General features: G+C 38.7%; 1 protein-coding gene across 1 annotated transcript in view; it reads right to left on the bottom strand.

Annotated features, from left to right (window-relative positions):
* Window positions 1–13,325: 13,325 nt before the first annotated feature.
* The window catches only part of Gmer (GDP-L-fucose synthase-like protein), a 70,798-nt gene continuing 66,831 nt past the window's right edge, over window positions 13,326–17,292 (bottom strand). Inside the window, exon 7 of the mRNA XM_067144035.2 lies at window positions 13,326–13,621. Coding sequence (XP_067000136.2) covers window positions 13,386–13,621 — 236 coding nt within the window. The 3' untranslated portion in view covers window positions 13,326–13,385. The remainder of the gene's footprint in view (window positions 13,622–17,292) is intronic.

The raw sequence follows: 17,292 nt of genomic DNA on the forward strand, positions 1-17,292 counted from the left end.
CACGAAGTTTGAAAAGTGGTATCCTTGAAGTGGTTTTCCGTGGTTTCCCGCTTCTCGAGGCAAATGCCGGGATGGTGCCTAAGGCCACGGCCGATTCCTTCCCTCTTCCTTGCCTACCCCCTCCAATCTTCCCATCCCTCCACAAGGCCCCTGTTCCGCATAGCAGGTGAGGCAGCCTAGGCGAGATACTGGTCATCCTCCCCAGTTGTATCCCCAACCCAGAGTCTGAAGCTCCAGGACACTGCCCTTGAAGCGGTAGAGGTGGGTTCCCTCTGAGTCGGAGGGAAAAACCGACCCTGGACGGTAAACAGATTAAGAATAATAATAATAATAATAAGAAGAAGAAGAAGAAGAAGAAGAAGAAGAAGTTCTGAGTAGGTAGTTTAAGCCTCCGGCGTAATTTATATTTGCACCCTCGATCTTTCAGCATAAGAGCAGTTTTAATATCTGTTAGCTTGTATGAATAAAACGAAAACACTTTCTAATGAAGATTTAGTTTAACTACTTTTCTGTAGTCTCAATTAACCAGTTTTAAAAGGATACATCTAAAGGAAGTTTAGAATTACTGTAGTGTAGTCATACTATTAGAAATGATCGTGCTTACTGTATCATTGCGTAATATTTGTCTAGTAGGTTAAAATTTTTATATTCTGTTAGCGCGTAAGTAGAAAAAGAATAACAACACTACAAAGTGTCAAGTATTTAGTTTTAAGTCCATTTCTATTGTTTCAGTAAACCTGTTATAATAAGAATATGCCTAGGTGCAGTTGTGAATAGTAGTGTAGTTATTTTAATAGATAATATCTTGCCTGCTACATTCGTGCGTTATCCTTGTGTATGGTAACCCTTTCGATATTTGAGCATTTAACTTAACAGTAGTTTTTGTTTCTATTAGCCGAGCTGAGCAGATAGAACGGTAGAGGAATAGCCTTCTGAGCCCAACTTGGCAGGTTCGATCCTGGCACAGTCCGGTAGGCGCGCAAATACGTCAGCCTGATGTCGGTAGATTTACTGCTGCGTAAGAGAACTCCTGCAGGACAAAATTCCGGCACCTCGGCGTCTCTGAGAACCGTAAAAGCAGTTAGTGGAACGTAAAAACCAATAACATTATTATCATTTATATTAGAGCATAGTAGGGTAAAATAGTAACAATAATTATAATAATCGCTCTACGTATTTAGTTTTGTATAGTCCTTCCGAATTTCAACTTTTAATGGCAATTTTCATTTCTGTTTTGGCGTAGTAATAACACTTTGTAATTAAGATACGTCTGAACGCAGTTTAGAATTATTGTAGAGTAGCTATTTTATTATAAATTAGCGTGCATATTTTATTACTGCGAAATATTGTGTAGTAGAGGAAATATCTCTCTAGACATTTAGCTTTTACTAGTATTCTATCGTAATTAGGATAGGCTTAACTGCAGTTTACAATCTGTTTTACGTCGTACCGACGCAGACAGGTCTTATGGCGACGATGGGATAGAAAAGGGCTAGGAGTGGGAAGAAAGCTAGCTAGTGGCTTTACGTCGCACCGACACAGACAGGTCTTATGGCGACGATGGGATAGGAACGGACTAGGAGTGGGAAGAAAGCTAGCTAGTGGCTTTACGTCGCACCGACACAGACAGGTCTTATGGTGACAATGGGATAGGAAAGGCCTAGGAGTGGGAAGAAAGCTACCTAGTGGCTTTACGTCGCACCGACACAGACAGGTCTTATGGCGACGATGGGATAGGAAAGGCCTAGGAGTGGGAAGAAAGCGGTCGTGGTCTTAATTAAGATACAGCCCCAGCATTTACCTGGTATGAAAATGGGAAACCACGGAAAGCCAAACCAGAGTTGCTGACAGTGCGGTTCGAATTCACTATCTCCAGAATGCAAGCTCACAGCTGCGCACCCCTAATCGCACGGCCAACTTTCTCGGTTTTTAATTCCTGTTCTAGATGTAATACAGTGTTACATATTCTGGAACAAAAAGGTCTCTTATCCTTCATTATTTTCGTTAATGCTTGTTTTATTTTTTCTCTTTTGCCACACATTTTCCCGGTGCAATCCATTCTTTATTTAGCAAGTTAACGATTGCATAGAATTCTTTCTTTCTTTCTAGTTTTTCTTTATATTCCCTACCTAGATATTTTACTCTGATTGCATCCATCTCCCTACGAACTCTTAATAGATGCACCTCTTCCATTATTTCCCAACAAAGTAAACACCTGTTGTCGTCAAGTTTCCTCTCTGAATCTTATTCTTATATAGCCCCATTAACCATCATACCATACCTCTTACATCTCTGTTTCGAAGACTTTCTTTCTTAATTGACATTTCTGGATAATTTCACAGAACTCAGCGTCCTTTTAGCCTTACATCCTACCATAATCATTTGCTTCTCAATATTTTTCACTGTAATCGTTACTTTCTTGCACCATTTCTTTACAAGTTGTTTTACGTCGCACCGACATGGATAGGTGTTATGGCGACGATGGGACAGGGAAGGGCTAGGAGTGGGCAGGACGCGGCCGTGGTCTTAATTAAGGCAAAGCCCAAGCCAGAATTTGTCTCGTGTGAAAATGGGGAGACCACGTAAAACCATCTTCAGGGCTGCCGACAGTGGGGTTCGTACCCACTATCTCTCGAATACTGGATACTGGGCGCACTTAAGCGACTGCAGCTATCGAACTCAGTGCAACATTTCTTATCATTGTTATGAATCCCTTAACTCCAGTATTCTCCCATTCCTATTCTATCAAGCATTATTTTAACTTTCGTAAACCAGTAATAATCAATTAAATATTTCATCTGTTGTTGCTATGCTAATTTCAATATTTCCCTCCCGTTTCCCCTTAATTTTATTACCTTTCCAGCTATATCTGATTGTATACTTATATCTTCACATAATATTCTGACTCCGCTATTAGCTGTACATTCTGGTAGACGCATTATTATTTTGAGGAATGTGTTACTAATTGCATATGGTTCTTTTTTATCCACTTCAATACCTCATACTTCCGCCCCATACATTGCTCTTGATATCACAAGAGAATTAAAAATATTTATGTGTAGATTATATTTATTTGGCATCTTCCTTTTTCAAACATGCCGTGCTGGATAGAACGGCCAACCCTTTCAACCCTTTCATTCTAGCTCGCCGTATTTGTTGATTCCATATCCCATTTGATGTTATTATACCTAAGTATTCTACAGGGTGGGCAAAATAAGACTGACGCGGAATCAACTCTTTTTAATGAACAGGAGAACTGCCCATCACAGGAAATGCTGGAAAACATGATTTCGAAGTACCAATCGTGCACCCCTGTCCTAGACTATATAACACTGTTAACATCTAGGACAAAAATAAATAAATAAATAAATAAATAAATAAATAAATAAATAAATAAATAAATAAATAAATAAATAAATAAATAAATAAACAAATGTAAAACAAATTAGAAATTGGGTGTAAATACTGTGACCGTATCGGTCATATACATATTTATTTAATAATTATTTTAGGCGGTGAAAAACATTTGTCAAGCTCTATTGTCCATATTACAGAAAGTTGCATTAGGTTGCATCTGTTTGAACAACGCCTCCAACTTGGTGTAAACACGAGTCCGTCATAGCTGGAAGAATCCCCGGAAAGAGAGCGAGCTATGAAAAATGACAAGGAAAGAAAATCTATATTAATAACTCCGCCCACTAAAAATGGCCGAAACGCGGCAATGCCAATGTGCAAGTTTGATTTGTATTATAAGATTTCGAGATATGCATAATAATTAGTAAGGGAAACCTCGGCATGTCATATGTTTTCATAATAGACCTATGCCAAAATTCGAGTTGATAATAAAATTTTAACGTACGGAAAATTACGTTACCATTTGATTATATAAGCACAAATAGCGTGCCCACGCCAACTAAGCACGCAGACTCCGGATGGAGATCCCCGTAAAGGCATCATTTTGATAATAAAAATTAAATAAACCGTCGATCGATGCATTTTCCGCACATAACTACATTACTTAAAAGTCTGAGTCACACATTTGAGCGCACTGCCGATGTCACACAATCCGTAAAACCACTGATTTGCAAAAATGTGGTGGGGACTGAACGCCGCCTATTGTTCGTGTAGGGGTAAAATTATATAAGGGGTAGCCATGTTGAGACGACATCAACTTGACGCGAAAGATCGAAGGCAGACACACGGTTCGCTGGTGTTCTGGCCTTACCTGTATTCGGGAGTGATAATATACATTTTGCAAATACGCGGTGTGAAGAACTTTGTCCAAGTGATAGTATTGAAAGTATTTAAATAACGTGACCGTGAGAACTGTGTTTACAGTTTTGAAAAATTGTGTATCTGAATGACGCTACTTATTTCAACGTCATTAGATTTGTTACAGTGAAGAAAAGGACATTGGGATTATGAACGTGCTCAGCAGGACTAGAAGAGGAATCAAACCTGTGATCCACGTCAGCGCCATGAGAGGCTAACGACGATAAAGGATTTCCTGGGCCCGAATCATGGATTTTCTCGAAATGACGATAAGTACAAAAAATCTAAATAATATCCAAATAAATGCACGGTTATGTAATATGTAAATCACATAAATTAGGTTAGTAATGTAAATTGCATGCATTCTTGAATTAGAGAGAGACATGTGAGTGGTCTTCATATTGTTAAAAATATATTCATTTAGACGGGAATGGAAATTCTATTATATGGGCTAAAATTTCGGGCCTATAATATATATACATTACATACATTATCATTATAGACTGCTATGCCTTTCAGCGTTCAGTCTGCAAGCCTCTGTGAATTTACTAAACGTCGCCACAATCCTCTATTTGCAACTAGTGCTGTGGCCTCATTTAGTTCTATACCTCTTATCTCCTCCTCTGCGAACCATGTGACCTTGCCGCGGTGGGGAGGCTTGCTTGTCCCAATGATGCAGATAGCCGAGCCGCAGGTGCAACCATATCGGATGGGTATCTGTTGAGAGACCATACCAACGAATGGTTCATCGAAAGGGGGGTAGCAGCCTTTCGGAAGTTGCAAGGGCGGCAGTCTAGTTGATTGACTGATACGGCTTTGTAATAATACTCAACATGGCTTAGCTGTGTTGATACTGCTACACGGCTGAAAGCAACGGGAAACTACAGCCGTAACTACCTCCCGAGGACATGCAGCTCTCTCTCTGTATGAGTGGTGTACTGATGATGGCTTCTTCCCGGGTAAAATATTCCGGAGGTAAACTAGTCCCCCATTCGGATCTCCGGGTGGGGACTACACGAGAGGGGGCGATCATCAGGAAGATGGATACTGACATTCTGCGAGTCGGAGCGTGGAATGTTAGAAGTTTGAATCGTTGTGGTAGGTTAGATAATATGAAGAGGGAGATGGATAGGCTAAAGTTAGATGTAGTTGGTATAAGTGAAGTACGTTGGCAGGAAGAACAAGATTTTTGGTCAGATGACTACCGAATTATCAACACAAAATCAAAGAGGGGAAATGCAGGAGTCGGTTTAATAATGAACAAGAAAATAGGGCAGCGGGTAAGCTACTACGACCAGCATAGTGAAAGAATTATTGTCGTCAAGATAGACACCAAACCAATGCCCACCACAATAGTGCAGGTCTATATGCCTACTAGTTCAGCGGATGATGAAGAATCCTGACTTTACGTCTGATCTTAGAGGATCGAATCAAGAAGGACAAGCCCACGTACATGGCATTCGTAGATCTAGAAAAGGCATTCGATAATATTGATTGGACCAAGCTATTTATGATATTGAAGATGATAGGGATCAGATACCGTGAACGAAGAATTATCTACAATCTATATAAAAATCAGTCTGCAGTGATAAGAATCGAGCGCTTTGAAAAAGAAGCAGCAATCCAGAAAGGAGTGAGGCAAGGCTGCAGTTTGTCCCCTCTCCTTTTCAATGTTTACATAGAGCAGGCAGTAAAGGAAATCAAAGAGGAATTTGGAAAGGGAATCACAGTCCAAGGAGAGGAAATCAAAACCTTGAGATTTGCCGATGATATTGTTATTTCATCTGAGACTGCAGAAGATCTCGAGAAGTTGCTGAATGGTATGGATGAAGTCTTGGGTAAGGAGTGCCAGATGAAAATAAATAAGTCCAAGACAAAAGTAATGGAGTGCAGTCGAACGAAGGCAGGTGATGTAGGAAACATTAAATTAGGAAATGAAGTCTTAAAGGAAGCAGATGAATATTGTTACTTGGGTAGTAAAATAACTAACGATGGCAGAAGTAAGGAGGACATAAAATGCAGACTAGCACAAGCAAGGAAGAGCTTCCTTAAGAAAAGAAATTTGCTCACTTCAAACATTGATATAGGAATTAGAAAGATGTTTTTGAAGACTTTCGTGTGGAGCGTGGCATTGTATGGAAGTGAAACATAGACGATAACTAGCTCGGAAAGAAAGAGAATAGAAGCTTTTGAAATGTGGTGTTACAGAAGAATGTTGAAGGTGAGATGGATAGATCGAATCACGAATGAAGAGATACTGAATCGAATTGGTGAGAGGAGATCGATTTGGCTAAATTTGACGAGAAGAAAGAATGATAGGACACATCTTAAGACACCCAGGACTTGTTCAGTTGGTTTTTGAAGGAAGTGTAGGTGGTAAGAACGGTAAGGGTAGACCAAGGTATGAATATGACAAGCAGATTAGAGCAGATGTAGGATGCAATAGTTACGTAGCAATGAAAGTGTTAGCACAGGATAGGGTGGCATGAGGGCTGCATCAAACCAGTCTATGGACAGATGACTCAAACAACACCACCTCATATCTTTGAATCGTTAGAAACTGAGTCTAACCATCGTCGTCTTGGTCTACCTCTTACCCTCCATAACAGAGTCCAGTATTCTCCTAGGTAACCCATCCTCCCCATTCGCCGCACATGACCCCACCACCGAAGCCGGTTTATGCGTACAGATTCCTCCATCGAGTTCATTCCTAAATTAGCCTTATCTCCTCATTCCGAGTACCCTCCTGCCATTGTTCCCACCTGTTTGTACCAGCAATCATTCTCGCTACTTTCATGTCCGTTACTTCTAACTTATGAAAAGATATCCTGAGTCCACCCAGCTTTCGCTCCCGTAAAGCAAAGTTGGTCTGAAAACAGACCGATTTAAAGATAGTTTCGTCTGGGAGCTCACTTCCTTCTTACAGAATACTGTTGATCGCAACTGCGAGCTCACTGCATTAGCTTTACTACACATTAATTCAATCTCTCTCACTATATTACCATCCTGGGAGAACACAACCTAAATACTTGGAATTAACGACCTGTTCTAGCTTTGTATCACCAATCTGATATTCAGTTCTCTTGAATTTCTTACCTACTGACATCAATTAAGTCTTCGAAAGGCTAATTATCATACCATACTCATTGCACCTATTTTCAAGTTCTAAGATACTAGACTGCAGGTTTTCGGCACAATCTGCCATTAAGACCAAGTCGTCAGCATAGGCCAGACTGCTTACTACATTTCCACCTAACTGAATCCCTCCCTGCCATTGTATACCTTTCAGCAGATGATCCATATACACTACGAACAGCAAAGGTGAAAGATTACAGCCTTGTCTAACCCTTGTAAGTACCCTGAACCAAGAACTCATTCTACCATCAATTCTCACTGAAGCCCAATTGTCAACATAAATGCCTTTGATTGATTTTAATAATCTACCTTTAATTCCGTAGTCCCCCAGTATAGTGAACATCTTTTCCCTCGGTACCCTATCATACGCTTTCTCTAGATCTACGAAACATAGAAACAACTGCCTATTCCTCTCGTAGCATTTTTCAATTACCTGGCGCATACTGAAAATCTGAGCCTGACAGCCTCTCTGTGGTCTGAAACCACACTGGTTTTCATCCAACTTTCTCTCAACGACTGATCGCACCCTCCCGTCCAAGATGGCAGTGAATACTTTGCCGGGTGTACTAATCAATGAGATATCTCGATAGTTGTTGCAATCCTTCCTGTTCCCTTGCTTATAGATAGGTGCAATTACTGCTTTTGTCCAACCTGAAGGTACCTTACCAACACTCCATGCTAATTTTACTACTCTATGAAGCCATTTCATCCCTGCCTTCCCATTATACTTCACCAATTCAGGTCTAATTTCATCTATTCCTGCTGCTTTACGACAATGGAGTTTATTTACCATCCTTTCCACTTCCTCAAGCGTAATTTCACCAACATCATTTTCCTCCTCCCCATGAGCTTGGTTGTTCGCAACACCACCAGGATGATTTCCTTTTACATTGAGATGATGTTCAAAAATATTCCCTCCACCTCTCCAGTGATTCCCTGGGATCTATTATGAATTCATCTGAATTACTCAAAACACTGTTCATTTCCTTTTTCCCTCCCTTTCTATGATTCTTTATTACTGTCCAGAAAGGTTTCCCTGCTGCTTGACCTAGCCTTTCCAGGTTATTACCAAAATCTTCCCACTTCATTTCCTTTTTCCCTCCCTTTCTATGATTCTTTATTACTGTCCAGAAAGGTTTCCCTGCTGCTTGACCTAGCCTTTCCAGGTTATTACCAAAATCTTCCCACGACTTCTTTTTGGATTCAACAACTATTTGTTTCGCTCTGTTTCTTTCATCTACGTACAAATCCCTGTCTGCCTCGGCCCTTGTTTGGAGCCATTTCTGATGAGCCTTCTTTTTACGTTAGCAAGCTGCTCTCACTTCATCATTCCACCAAGATGTTCGCCTTTTCCCATCTTTACACACAGTTGTTCCTAGGCATTCCCTTGCTGTTTCTACTACAGCATCTCTGTATGCCACCCATTCACTTTCTATATCCTGAACCTGCTTACTGCCTACTGCTCGAAACTTCTCACTATTCATATCCATGTACTTCTGTCTCATTTCCTCGTCCTGGAGATTTTCTACCCTTATTCGTTTGCAGACAGATTTCACTTTCTCTACCCTAGGCCTAGAGATACTTAGTTCACTACAGATCAGATAGTGGTTTGAATCATCGAAAAATCCCCGGAAAACTCGTACATTCCCAACAGATTTCATGAATTCGAAGTCGGTTAAGATATAGTCTATTATGGATCTGGTACCCCTAGCTTCCTATGTGTAGCGGTGAATAGCCTTATGCTTGAATAATGTATTCGTAACTGCTAAACCCATACTAGCACAGAAGTCCAGCAAACGCTTCCCATTCTCATTAGCTTCCATATCTTCCCCACATTTACCAATCACCCTTTCGTATCCTTCAGTTCTATTTTCCAACTCTCGCATTGAAATCGCTCATTAGCACTATTCTATCCTTCCTGTTGACCCTGACCACGATGTCGCTCAATGCTTCATTCATCCTCATCTGCACCCTCACATGGTGAATACACTTAGACAATTCTCGTCCTAATTCCTCCAACTGACAAATCTACCCACATCATTCGCTCATTTACGTGCCTAACAGAAACTATGTTGCGTGCAATGGTATTCCTGATGAACAGCCCTACCCCATACTCTGCCCTTCCCTTTCTAATAATATGTAAATAATATGTAAATATATAAAAATATATAAATAATATATAAATTTAATGTAATGCATGCGCGTGATTTAACGAGGAAATGTCAGTAAGGTTGAGAGTGCTTTTAGATTAGCAGGGCAAAATATAGATTTGCATTATTGATGATTTCAAACCGTGATATATATATGTTTATTTTATGGAATATTCCACCTATTTTGGTAATGCATGGTGACAGTGTCTTCAAAATGCCGCTATTTGCATAATAATCATGGGGATAGGAAGGTACTCTTTTTAATGTAATTTTTCATGAATAGAATATGTAGATGGCTGTGTTAATTATTTATGCAAGTTGTGACAAGCCTGGACACGAACGAACGCCGCTGGCTGTCCGGCCCTGACGTTTCTCAGACAGTGTTGCCGATTTTGAACCATACGATATAAACAAACACACACACCTAAAATATTTCACGTATACGTAGATCAGATTCTGTGTTAATGCGTACGGAAATGTGCGAAAATTACCTCTAATATATTGAAAACCAACACTAGTGTCATCATAATAATAAAACGTTCCAATTAAAATTAACTGCACTCCAAAACAGCGTAAATATAACAAAACATTCCAGTCGAAGTTATGCACATTCCAAAAACAGCGTAAAGATAATAACAAAACACTGCAGTCAAAATTAAGCACACTCAGAGAATATAATAACTGTAACTCAAAAACAGTAGGCTATAGACGTAATATAAAATAACAACATGAAAACCGAACTGTGTGAATAGTTTCACCGTAATTTTAATAAGTCAGAATTTAAAAACCTGAAAATAGTATCAACGTGGCAATAAAAATGTCACTGTTACAATAAAACTTCAACATGCTCATAGAATAGTAGTGTCGAAATAATAAAATATTGTAATGAAATGAAACAAATTATGTACTCACAGGGACTAATCCAAAGGGAATACGCCACACTCTCCGAAAATATCGGTGTCTTCGTCCTTGTCACTAATATTACTGGAGTCACTGCTATCATCCTCATCCAGGGAAATAATAAGTTCTTCCACTCGACATTCAACAATTCCATCAGCTTCTTTTGCCTAATGTTAAAAAAAAGTCCTTGCCAGGAGGGAAGTAGCGTATTGCCATTTTCGTCATCATTCCTGTAAATTTGTGGTTGTTTGTTGGGTAGAAAGCAAAAGAGGCGTCAATCGGCCATAGTTGAACATTCAGTACTTTTCCAGGCTTTTGACAAAACGTACTGGCTCCCACGTTTTCATATGAGAACGTTATTTCACGCAATAACTGCCAATGATATACTACGGTATCAAGTTTACAGTCGTAGTTACTGGTACGTCGCACAGCTTGCAGTACAGGAGGATCGGTCTCGAGATTCTCGCGAGAGCGTTGCCCATCACTAGCCGTTGGTATGGAGCTGCGTTGATAGAGGCTAGGAAACCTGTGACAGGATTTCAGTTATCCACATCTTTGTCTTCAAGTAAAGGGGTGAAATACGTAATTACATAAGAATAGGGGCCCTACTAATGATCGAGAAATACCGGTACAGCACTATTTAACGTACCGTATAAGGTATAGAAATAGACGATACCTGCTCGAACTGATGACCTCCCTGGCCGATACACAGCTGCGCACGATTTTGTAAGGACCGTCTGGCCTGTTGCAACATCTCTGGCAGAGCGGATCGGCATGCCTCGGTGATGAGCTGTTTAAGGTGGCACGGACTGGCCGGCTCCTGTGTATACACCTTTTGTTTTACAGGGGCCCACAGAAAAATCCAGAGGCATAAGATCGGGCTATCTGGAGGGCCAGGGGACAGGTCCTCCCCTTCCTATCCATTTATCAGGATACGTCAAATTGAGATCGTTCCGGACGACCACCGCCACATATGGTGGAGCTCCGTCATGCTGAAACCACATCCTGCAGCAGTCGAGGAGTGGCACATGTTCAAAAAATGGTGGTAGTTCATCTTGAAGAAATCGCAGATAGCGTTGGCTGGTCAGATGGCCCTCAAAGAAATGGGGACCGATGAGGTGATCACCCATGATTCCACACCATACATTCACGCCCCACTGTACCTGAAAAGCTGTCTGTCGCACCCAATGGGGATTATCCACACTCCAATAATGCATATTATGGCGATTAATGGTTCCACTGTTGTGGAATTGTGCTTCGTCCATAAATAGGAGAGTTGCTAGAAAAGCAGGATCAGTGTCCACATGCTGTAGGATCCATAGACAAAACGCCACCCAGGCAGTGAAATCATGACCATGGAGCTCCTGGTGTAAGTGCAGACTGTACAAGTGAAACCGGTGGGTATGCAATATCTGCACAACAGAAGCTCGACTGATGTTCATCTCCTGTGAAATGGCACATGTGGTAGTGTGAAGGTTACACCAGACAGCGCCAAACACGACCTCTTCATTGTCAGCAGACATCACGGGATGATCTCGAACAGGCCGTATCCTTCCCAGGGATGCAGCATCCGACAGGAGTCTTTCCACACTCTGAAATGTCAGGTCCATCGGTTGTCGTCTATCCAGATAGCGTTCTTGGTACAAGCATTGTGCCTGGTATGCATTCTGTCTAGCTTCTCCATAGATAAGTAACATCTCCACATACTTGTCGCTGGAATACATCTCGAGGCAGTGAATAAACTGTGTGTTGTGAATTGCTTCGAAGGAGGGGAGTTCACGGCAGCTACATACTTATCTGCCATCGCATGTTATTGTTCCAATGCAGCATATTTTGCCCTACCTGTGGTCTACGAAGCTTGGAACATGTACAACGTAGCTAACTGGCCACAGACTATCACGGTATTAGTACATGATTTGCACACATTAAAATGAATCATTTGTCAAGAAGGAAGTCATACTTTTCTGTATTGACTTGGCTAATGTACCTTTAAAGCTTTTCAGTCTGTCAAAAGCTCTACAGCACATATAACATACCTGTATAAAAACACTCTAATAAACAATGATGGTGTAATCCCACAAGAACATCCTCAAATTCTACCAAACCACTTTAAAACATGCATATATATGCATAATATTGTTTATGTTATGTAAACTTGTCGATGATTGTTAATTGATGATGTTCTGAACAAGTCAGACAATTTATGATTTTAGTAGTCCTTCACCGTCACCTTAGCAACTTGAGAAATATATCTGTACTTGCTAATCATACGTTACTTCCAACAAATACATTTGAACTTTAGAATATGCATTAATATTTAAAATATTCACTATTACTAGAAATTATTTTGTAGAACATGTCAGATAATTCATGAGAAGAAATAGGTTAAACACTTGCATAATTAAGAATAGTTAAAAGAAGTGTGTTCATAATGAAAACTAAGATAATGAAGGAACAAGAAATGTTCAGACCAAAATTAGGGATACAGAGGACTGTTAAAAAGGACACAAACTGTGTGAAAAGGGAAACCACATAAAACCATCTTGAGGACTGCTGACAACAGGGCTTTTATTATTACAATTGGCTTTACATCACACCAACACTGATAGATCTTATGGTGATGATAGGATAGGAAAAGGCTAGGAGTGGAAAGGAAGTGGCCGTGGCCTTAATTAAGATTCAGCCTTAGAATTTGCCTGCTGTGAAAATGGGAAACCAAGGAAAACCATCTCCAGGGCTGCAGACAGCAGGGTTTGAACACAACAGGGTTTGAGCCTACTATCTCCTTATTACAAGCTTACAGCTACATGATCCTCTGCAGCGTTTGAAATCCACATCTCTGAATCCATGCATGAAAAACAAAACAAATACGAGCAGTTATTCAAACAGGTTTATTGATTAACAAATACATGTACAATTATTAATCCATCAAAGTCTAGCTGAACTACGATTAAGTTTGAACCAATTCACAGTCTCAGCAATGGCTTGTTTGAATGGTGTGAATTTGAAATCTGGTAGATGATGACGAAGCTTGGCATTGCTAGCTGTCTTCTTGAACTGACCATCTGCTTTGGATGTATCATACGTAAGTCTACCACGGAAATCAAATGCTTTAGCTACACATTCTGCTGCTGTGCTGATGGACACTTCATCTGCCTCATCAACTGAAATAAAATATTAAAACTTCATAATTTGCTAAAAAGATGGTCCAAAATTTTGAATGTGCTAGCAATTAAAAATAAGCCCATAATTAAAATGATTAAAATATTAGCTGAGAAATTTCAATTTATTTAAGCTAAGGACAGTTAAGCCTAGAAAGAGAACTTAGATCGGACTAAAATTTCAGTTTGAAAGCCAGTTGAGAGTATATGTATAACAGATATACAAATATCCATTAGCCTGCAAAAAGAGTTAAAACTGAATTGCAAGGATGGAAAAGGGCCAGGAAAGGGAAGGTAGTTGCTGTGGCCTTAATGAAGGTACAACCTCAGCATTTGCCTGGTGTGAAAATGGGGAAACAACAGAAAACCATCTTCAGGGCTGCTGATGGTGGGATTGGAAACTACTATCTCCCAAATGCAAGCTCAAAACTATGTGACTAACTGCACAGCCAACTCGCATGGTAAAACTCAACTGCTTCCAGTACAACAAACATTAACTCATTGCCATGCAATTACCGTATTTACTCGCGTATTAGACCCAAGGGCCTTTGCTGGCAAGATGTAGTGTTTACAGTGCACTATGTCTTCTGGTATGGGCTAGAATAAAATTGTTACTTTCATTGACCTGTCTCAGTCTTATACTTGGCTTTGACAATATGAAAGTGGCTGAGGTATGAGTGACACTAGTAATGCCATTTCTTATGCAGCCAGTCCCTGCTATGAATGGTGTGAAAATATTGCTCATAGGATCAGTTAGTGTATGCATTTCAGTGGGCTTGTCGCGAACTTACAAGGTAGGTATTTCACAACAGTAGTTGCACGATCAGGGAAACAAATTAAATAAATCAGTACTAATTTTCCCAAAAGAAGATCGTGGCAAGGCGTGGAAACAGCTAGGCTAAACAGAGGTCAAGTAGATAGAATGAGAAATAATGCTTACTGACTAAAATCATAATTCACTTTCAAATTACACCAAACTTTATTGAGAGAAGGTTAAATAGTAGTAACCAAATTTCAAATTCAGTCAGGCAATAAAAAGGATAAAATTAATAAATTGTAATTAAAAATTAAGCTCAAATCCAGAGAGGAAAAATTAAAAGAAATTAAATTAATAAATCTATATATATAAAATAAGAGTTTTGTCTGTACATTGCTCAGAATTTGAAAAGAATGGCATTTCTGTATCGGTCATGTCCACAGTAACAAGAAAATGCATTTTTTACTTTTCCGTAATTTCTGTCTGTCTGTCTGTCTGTATGTATGTACACGCATCACGAGAAAACGGCTGAAGAGAATTTAATGAAAATCGGAATGTAAAGTCGGGCGATGAACCGCTACAATCTAGGCTATAAATTATTTTAATCACGCTGAGTGAAATGGTAGTTTAGGGGAAGGCCTGAAATTTAATTCTCAAATACTTATGTTATTAGCGGTCGTGTCTTAATGAAAATCGCTAGACAAAGATGGGAAATAATTCGCTACAATATAGGCTATCCACGCTGAGAAAAATGGTAGTTTAGAGGAAGGCCTAAAATTTAATTGTCAAATATTTATTTTATTAGTATGCAATTGGTATGCAAAGTCGGGGAATAGGTTGCTATAATCTAGCCTTCACAATTAAGTATTTAATTTATTTTCCACCTAGTCGATACAATGATTGCTTAAGGCAATTTTTAATGGTCAAAAGTGGTACATGTTTCGTATATTATCAACATCTTCAGCCACATAACACTGTTTAGATGAAAAATATATAACATTGACAAAGTAATGCTTTAGAGGAAGTGTCCTTAAAATTAACATAAGATTGACAAGATTAAAACAAACAAATAACTCAAGAGAAAATATATAAATTATTTCTACAATAGAAAGCAGTCATCAAGGAAACACTTGTACAATATTCCATAGAGAAATTGTCCTAATAAATATTCTCTTCTTAATAATTCATGAAAAAAGATCAATTTATAAATTAAAAATTATACAATTTATAAGTAATTATCGAAACGAAGAAATCCTGATATCACAGTGCGGCTCTTATTATTAATGTAGATGAAAATATAACTAATTCCTAGTTGTCAAATCTTATTAAGCCTGCTTTCCTTTGGAACAGTAACTCCTGTCATTCTTTCACAGTTTTGCGCCGGGTGTAATATTGATGATGCAATCTTCCTTGCTCTTGCACCTGAGGAGGTGGAGGAGCGGGGGATATAGGTGTGTCAAGAACTTCCTTGCTGTCACCTATAGCTTCAACTGAGGAGGAACAAGTTGTAGGGCTATCTGTAGGTGGAGAAATTCCAATTCTTTTTTCGTGATCCTTCTCAAGCATTTTCAAATATACTAGAATTTGATAATATAATGGATTCTTATATTCTACAGCCTCATTAAGGTTATCATTTTTCTTTACAAGTTGGTCTAGATGAATGTACAGGTCTTCATATGTGTTCATTAAGCTGCCCTTTTTTAACTTTTTTATGATGGTCAGGTCTTGTTCTATGTTGGTAAATTTATGACCTGTGGCAGTCATGTGTGATCCCATTGCTGAGAATCTTCTATGTTTTTCAGCATTCACATGTTCCAAATATCTAACTTTAAAATTGCGGCCAGATTGTCCTATGTATGTATTCTTACATTCAAAGCATGTGAGTTTATATATTCCGGAATCAAAAAATTTATCTTTTTCCGAGAGATTTATTGTATCATGGTTGAAAATACTATGTTTCATGTTGTTATTGGTGGAAAATGCAATTTTGAAATTTTTTCTCTTAAATAAATTTGTTATTACATGAATGTTTGGATTATTATATGTGAACTTGATATATTTTTCAGTTTTACTAGGTTCGACTGCTAATTTAGATTGTTGCTTCTCCGAAAATTTATTAATTATTTTATCAATCATGTTATTGTTGAAACCATTCAAGAGGGCTTGTTGTCGGATAAACAACAGTTCTTTATTCCTTTCAGATTTGGATAAAGGAATACTAAACGCTCTGTTGACGTAACTATAATATGCTGATCTTTTCTGTGCCTCAGGGTGTAACGAGTTGTTCTTGATAGTGGTCAGTGTGAAAGTGGATTTTCTGTGTATTTTGAAAGAAAATCCTTTTTCTTCTCTTGTTGTGACTATGTCCAGAAAATTCAGTGATTTTTCAACTTCTTCTTCTAAAGTGAATTTTATATTGGAATCCAAATTATTCAATATATTTAAAACTTTATTGCTATCGGTGAGTCTGTTATCTATTATAGCGTAAACATCGTCCACATAACGTGTCCAAAAATCCAAACCCTCTATTTGATTAATAATTTTCGTGTGTTCCAAATAGTCTAAGTATATATTAGCCAATATTCCTGATGCTGGGGCTCCCATTGAGAGTCCTTTTTGTCGGTAAATTTTATTATTAAACGTAAAATAATTTTGATTTAACACGAATTTTAAAACATTAATAAAATCTTCAATTTCTGGTATGCTTACTAATTTGTTCTTCGTTAAATTCTTCTTAATGATTCTGATAGTGTCTTCTATTGGAATGTTTGTATACATGTTGGTTATGTCAAACGAACATGTCGTGTGAGATGATCCAAGTTTAAAATCTTTAACTTGATTCCAAAAATCCACTGAGTTTTTGATAGGTGTTTTACAATGAAATACGTATTTACTTGATAAGAAATTATGTATAAAT

Source organism: Anabrus simplex, chromosome 1, assembly GCF_040414725.1.
Source record: "Anabrus simplex isolate iqAnaSimp1 chromosome 1, ASM4041472v1, whole genome shotgun sequence".
NCBI classification, from domain to species: domain Eukaryota; kingdom Metazoa; phylum Arthropoda; class Insecta; order Orthoptera; family Tettigoniidae; genus Anabrus; species Anabrus simplex.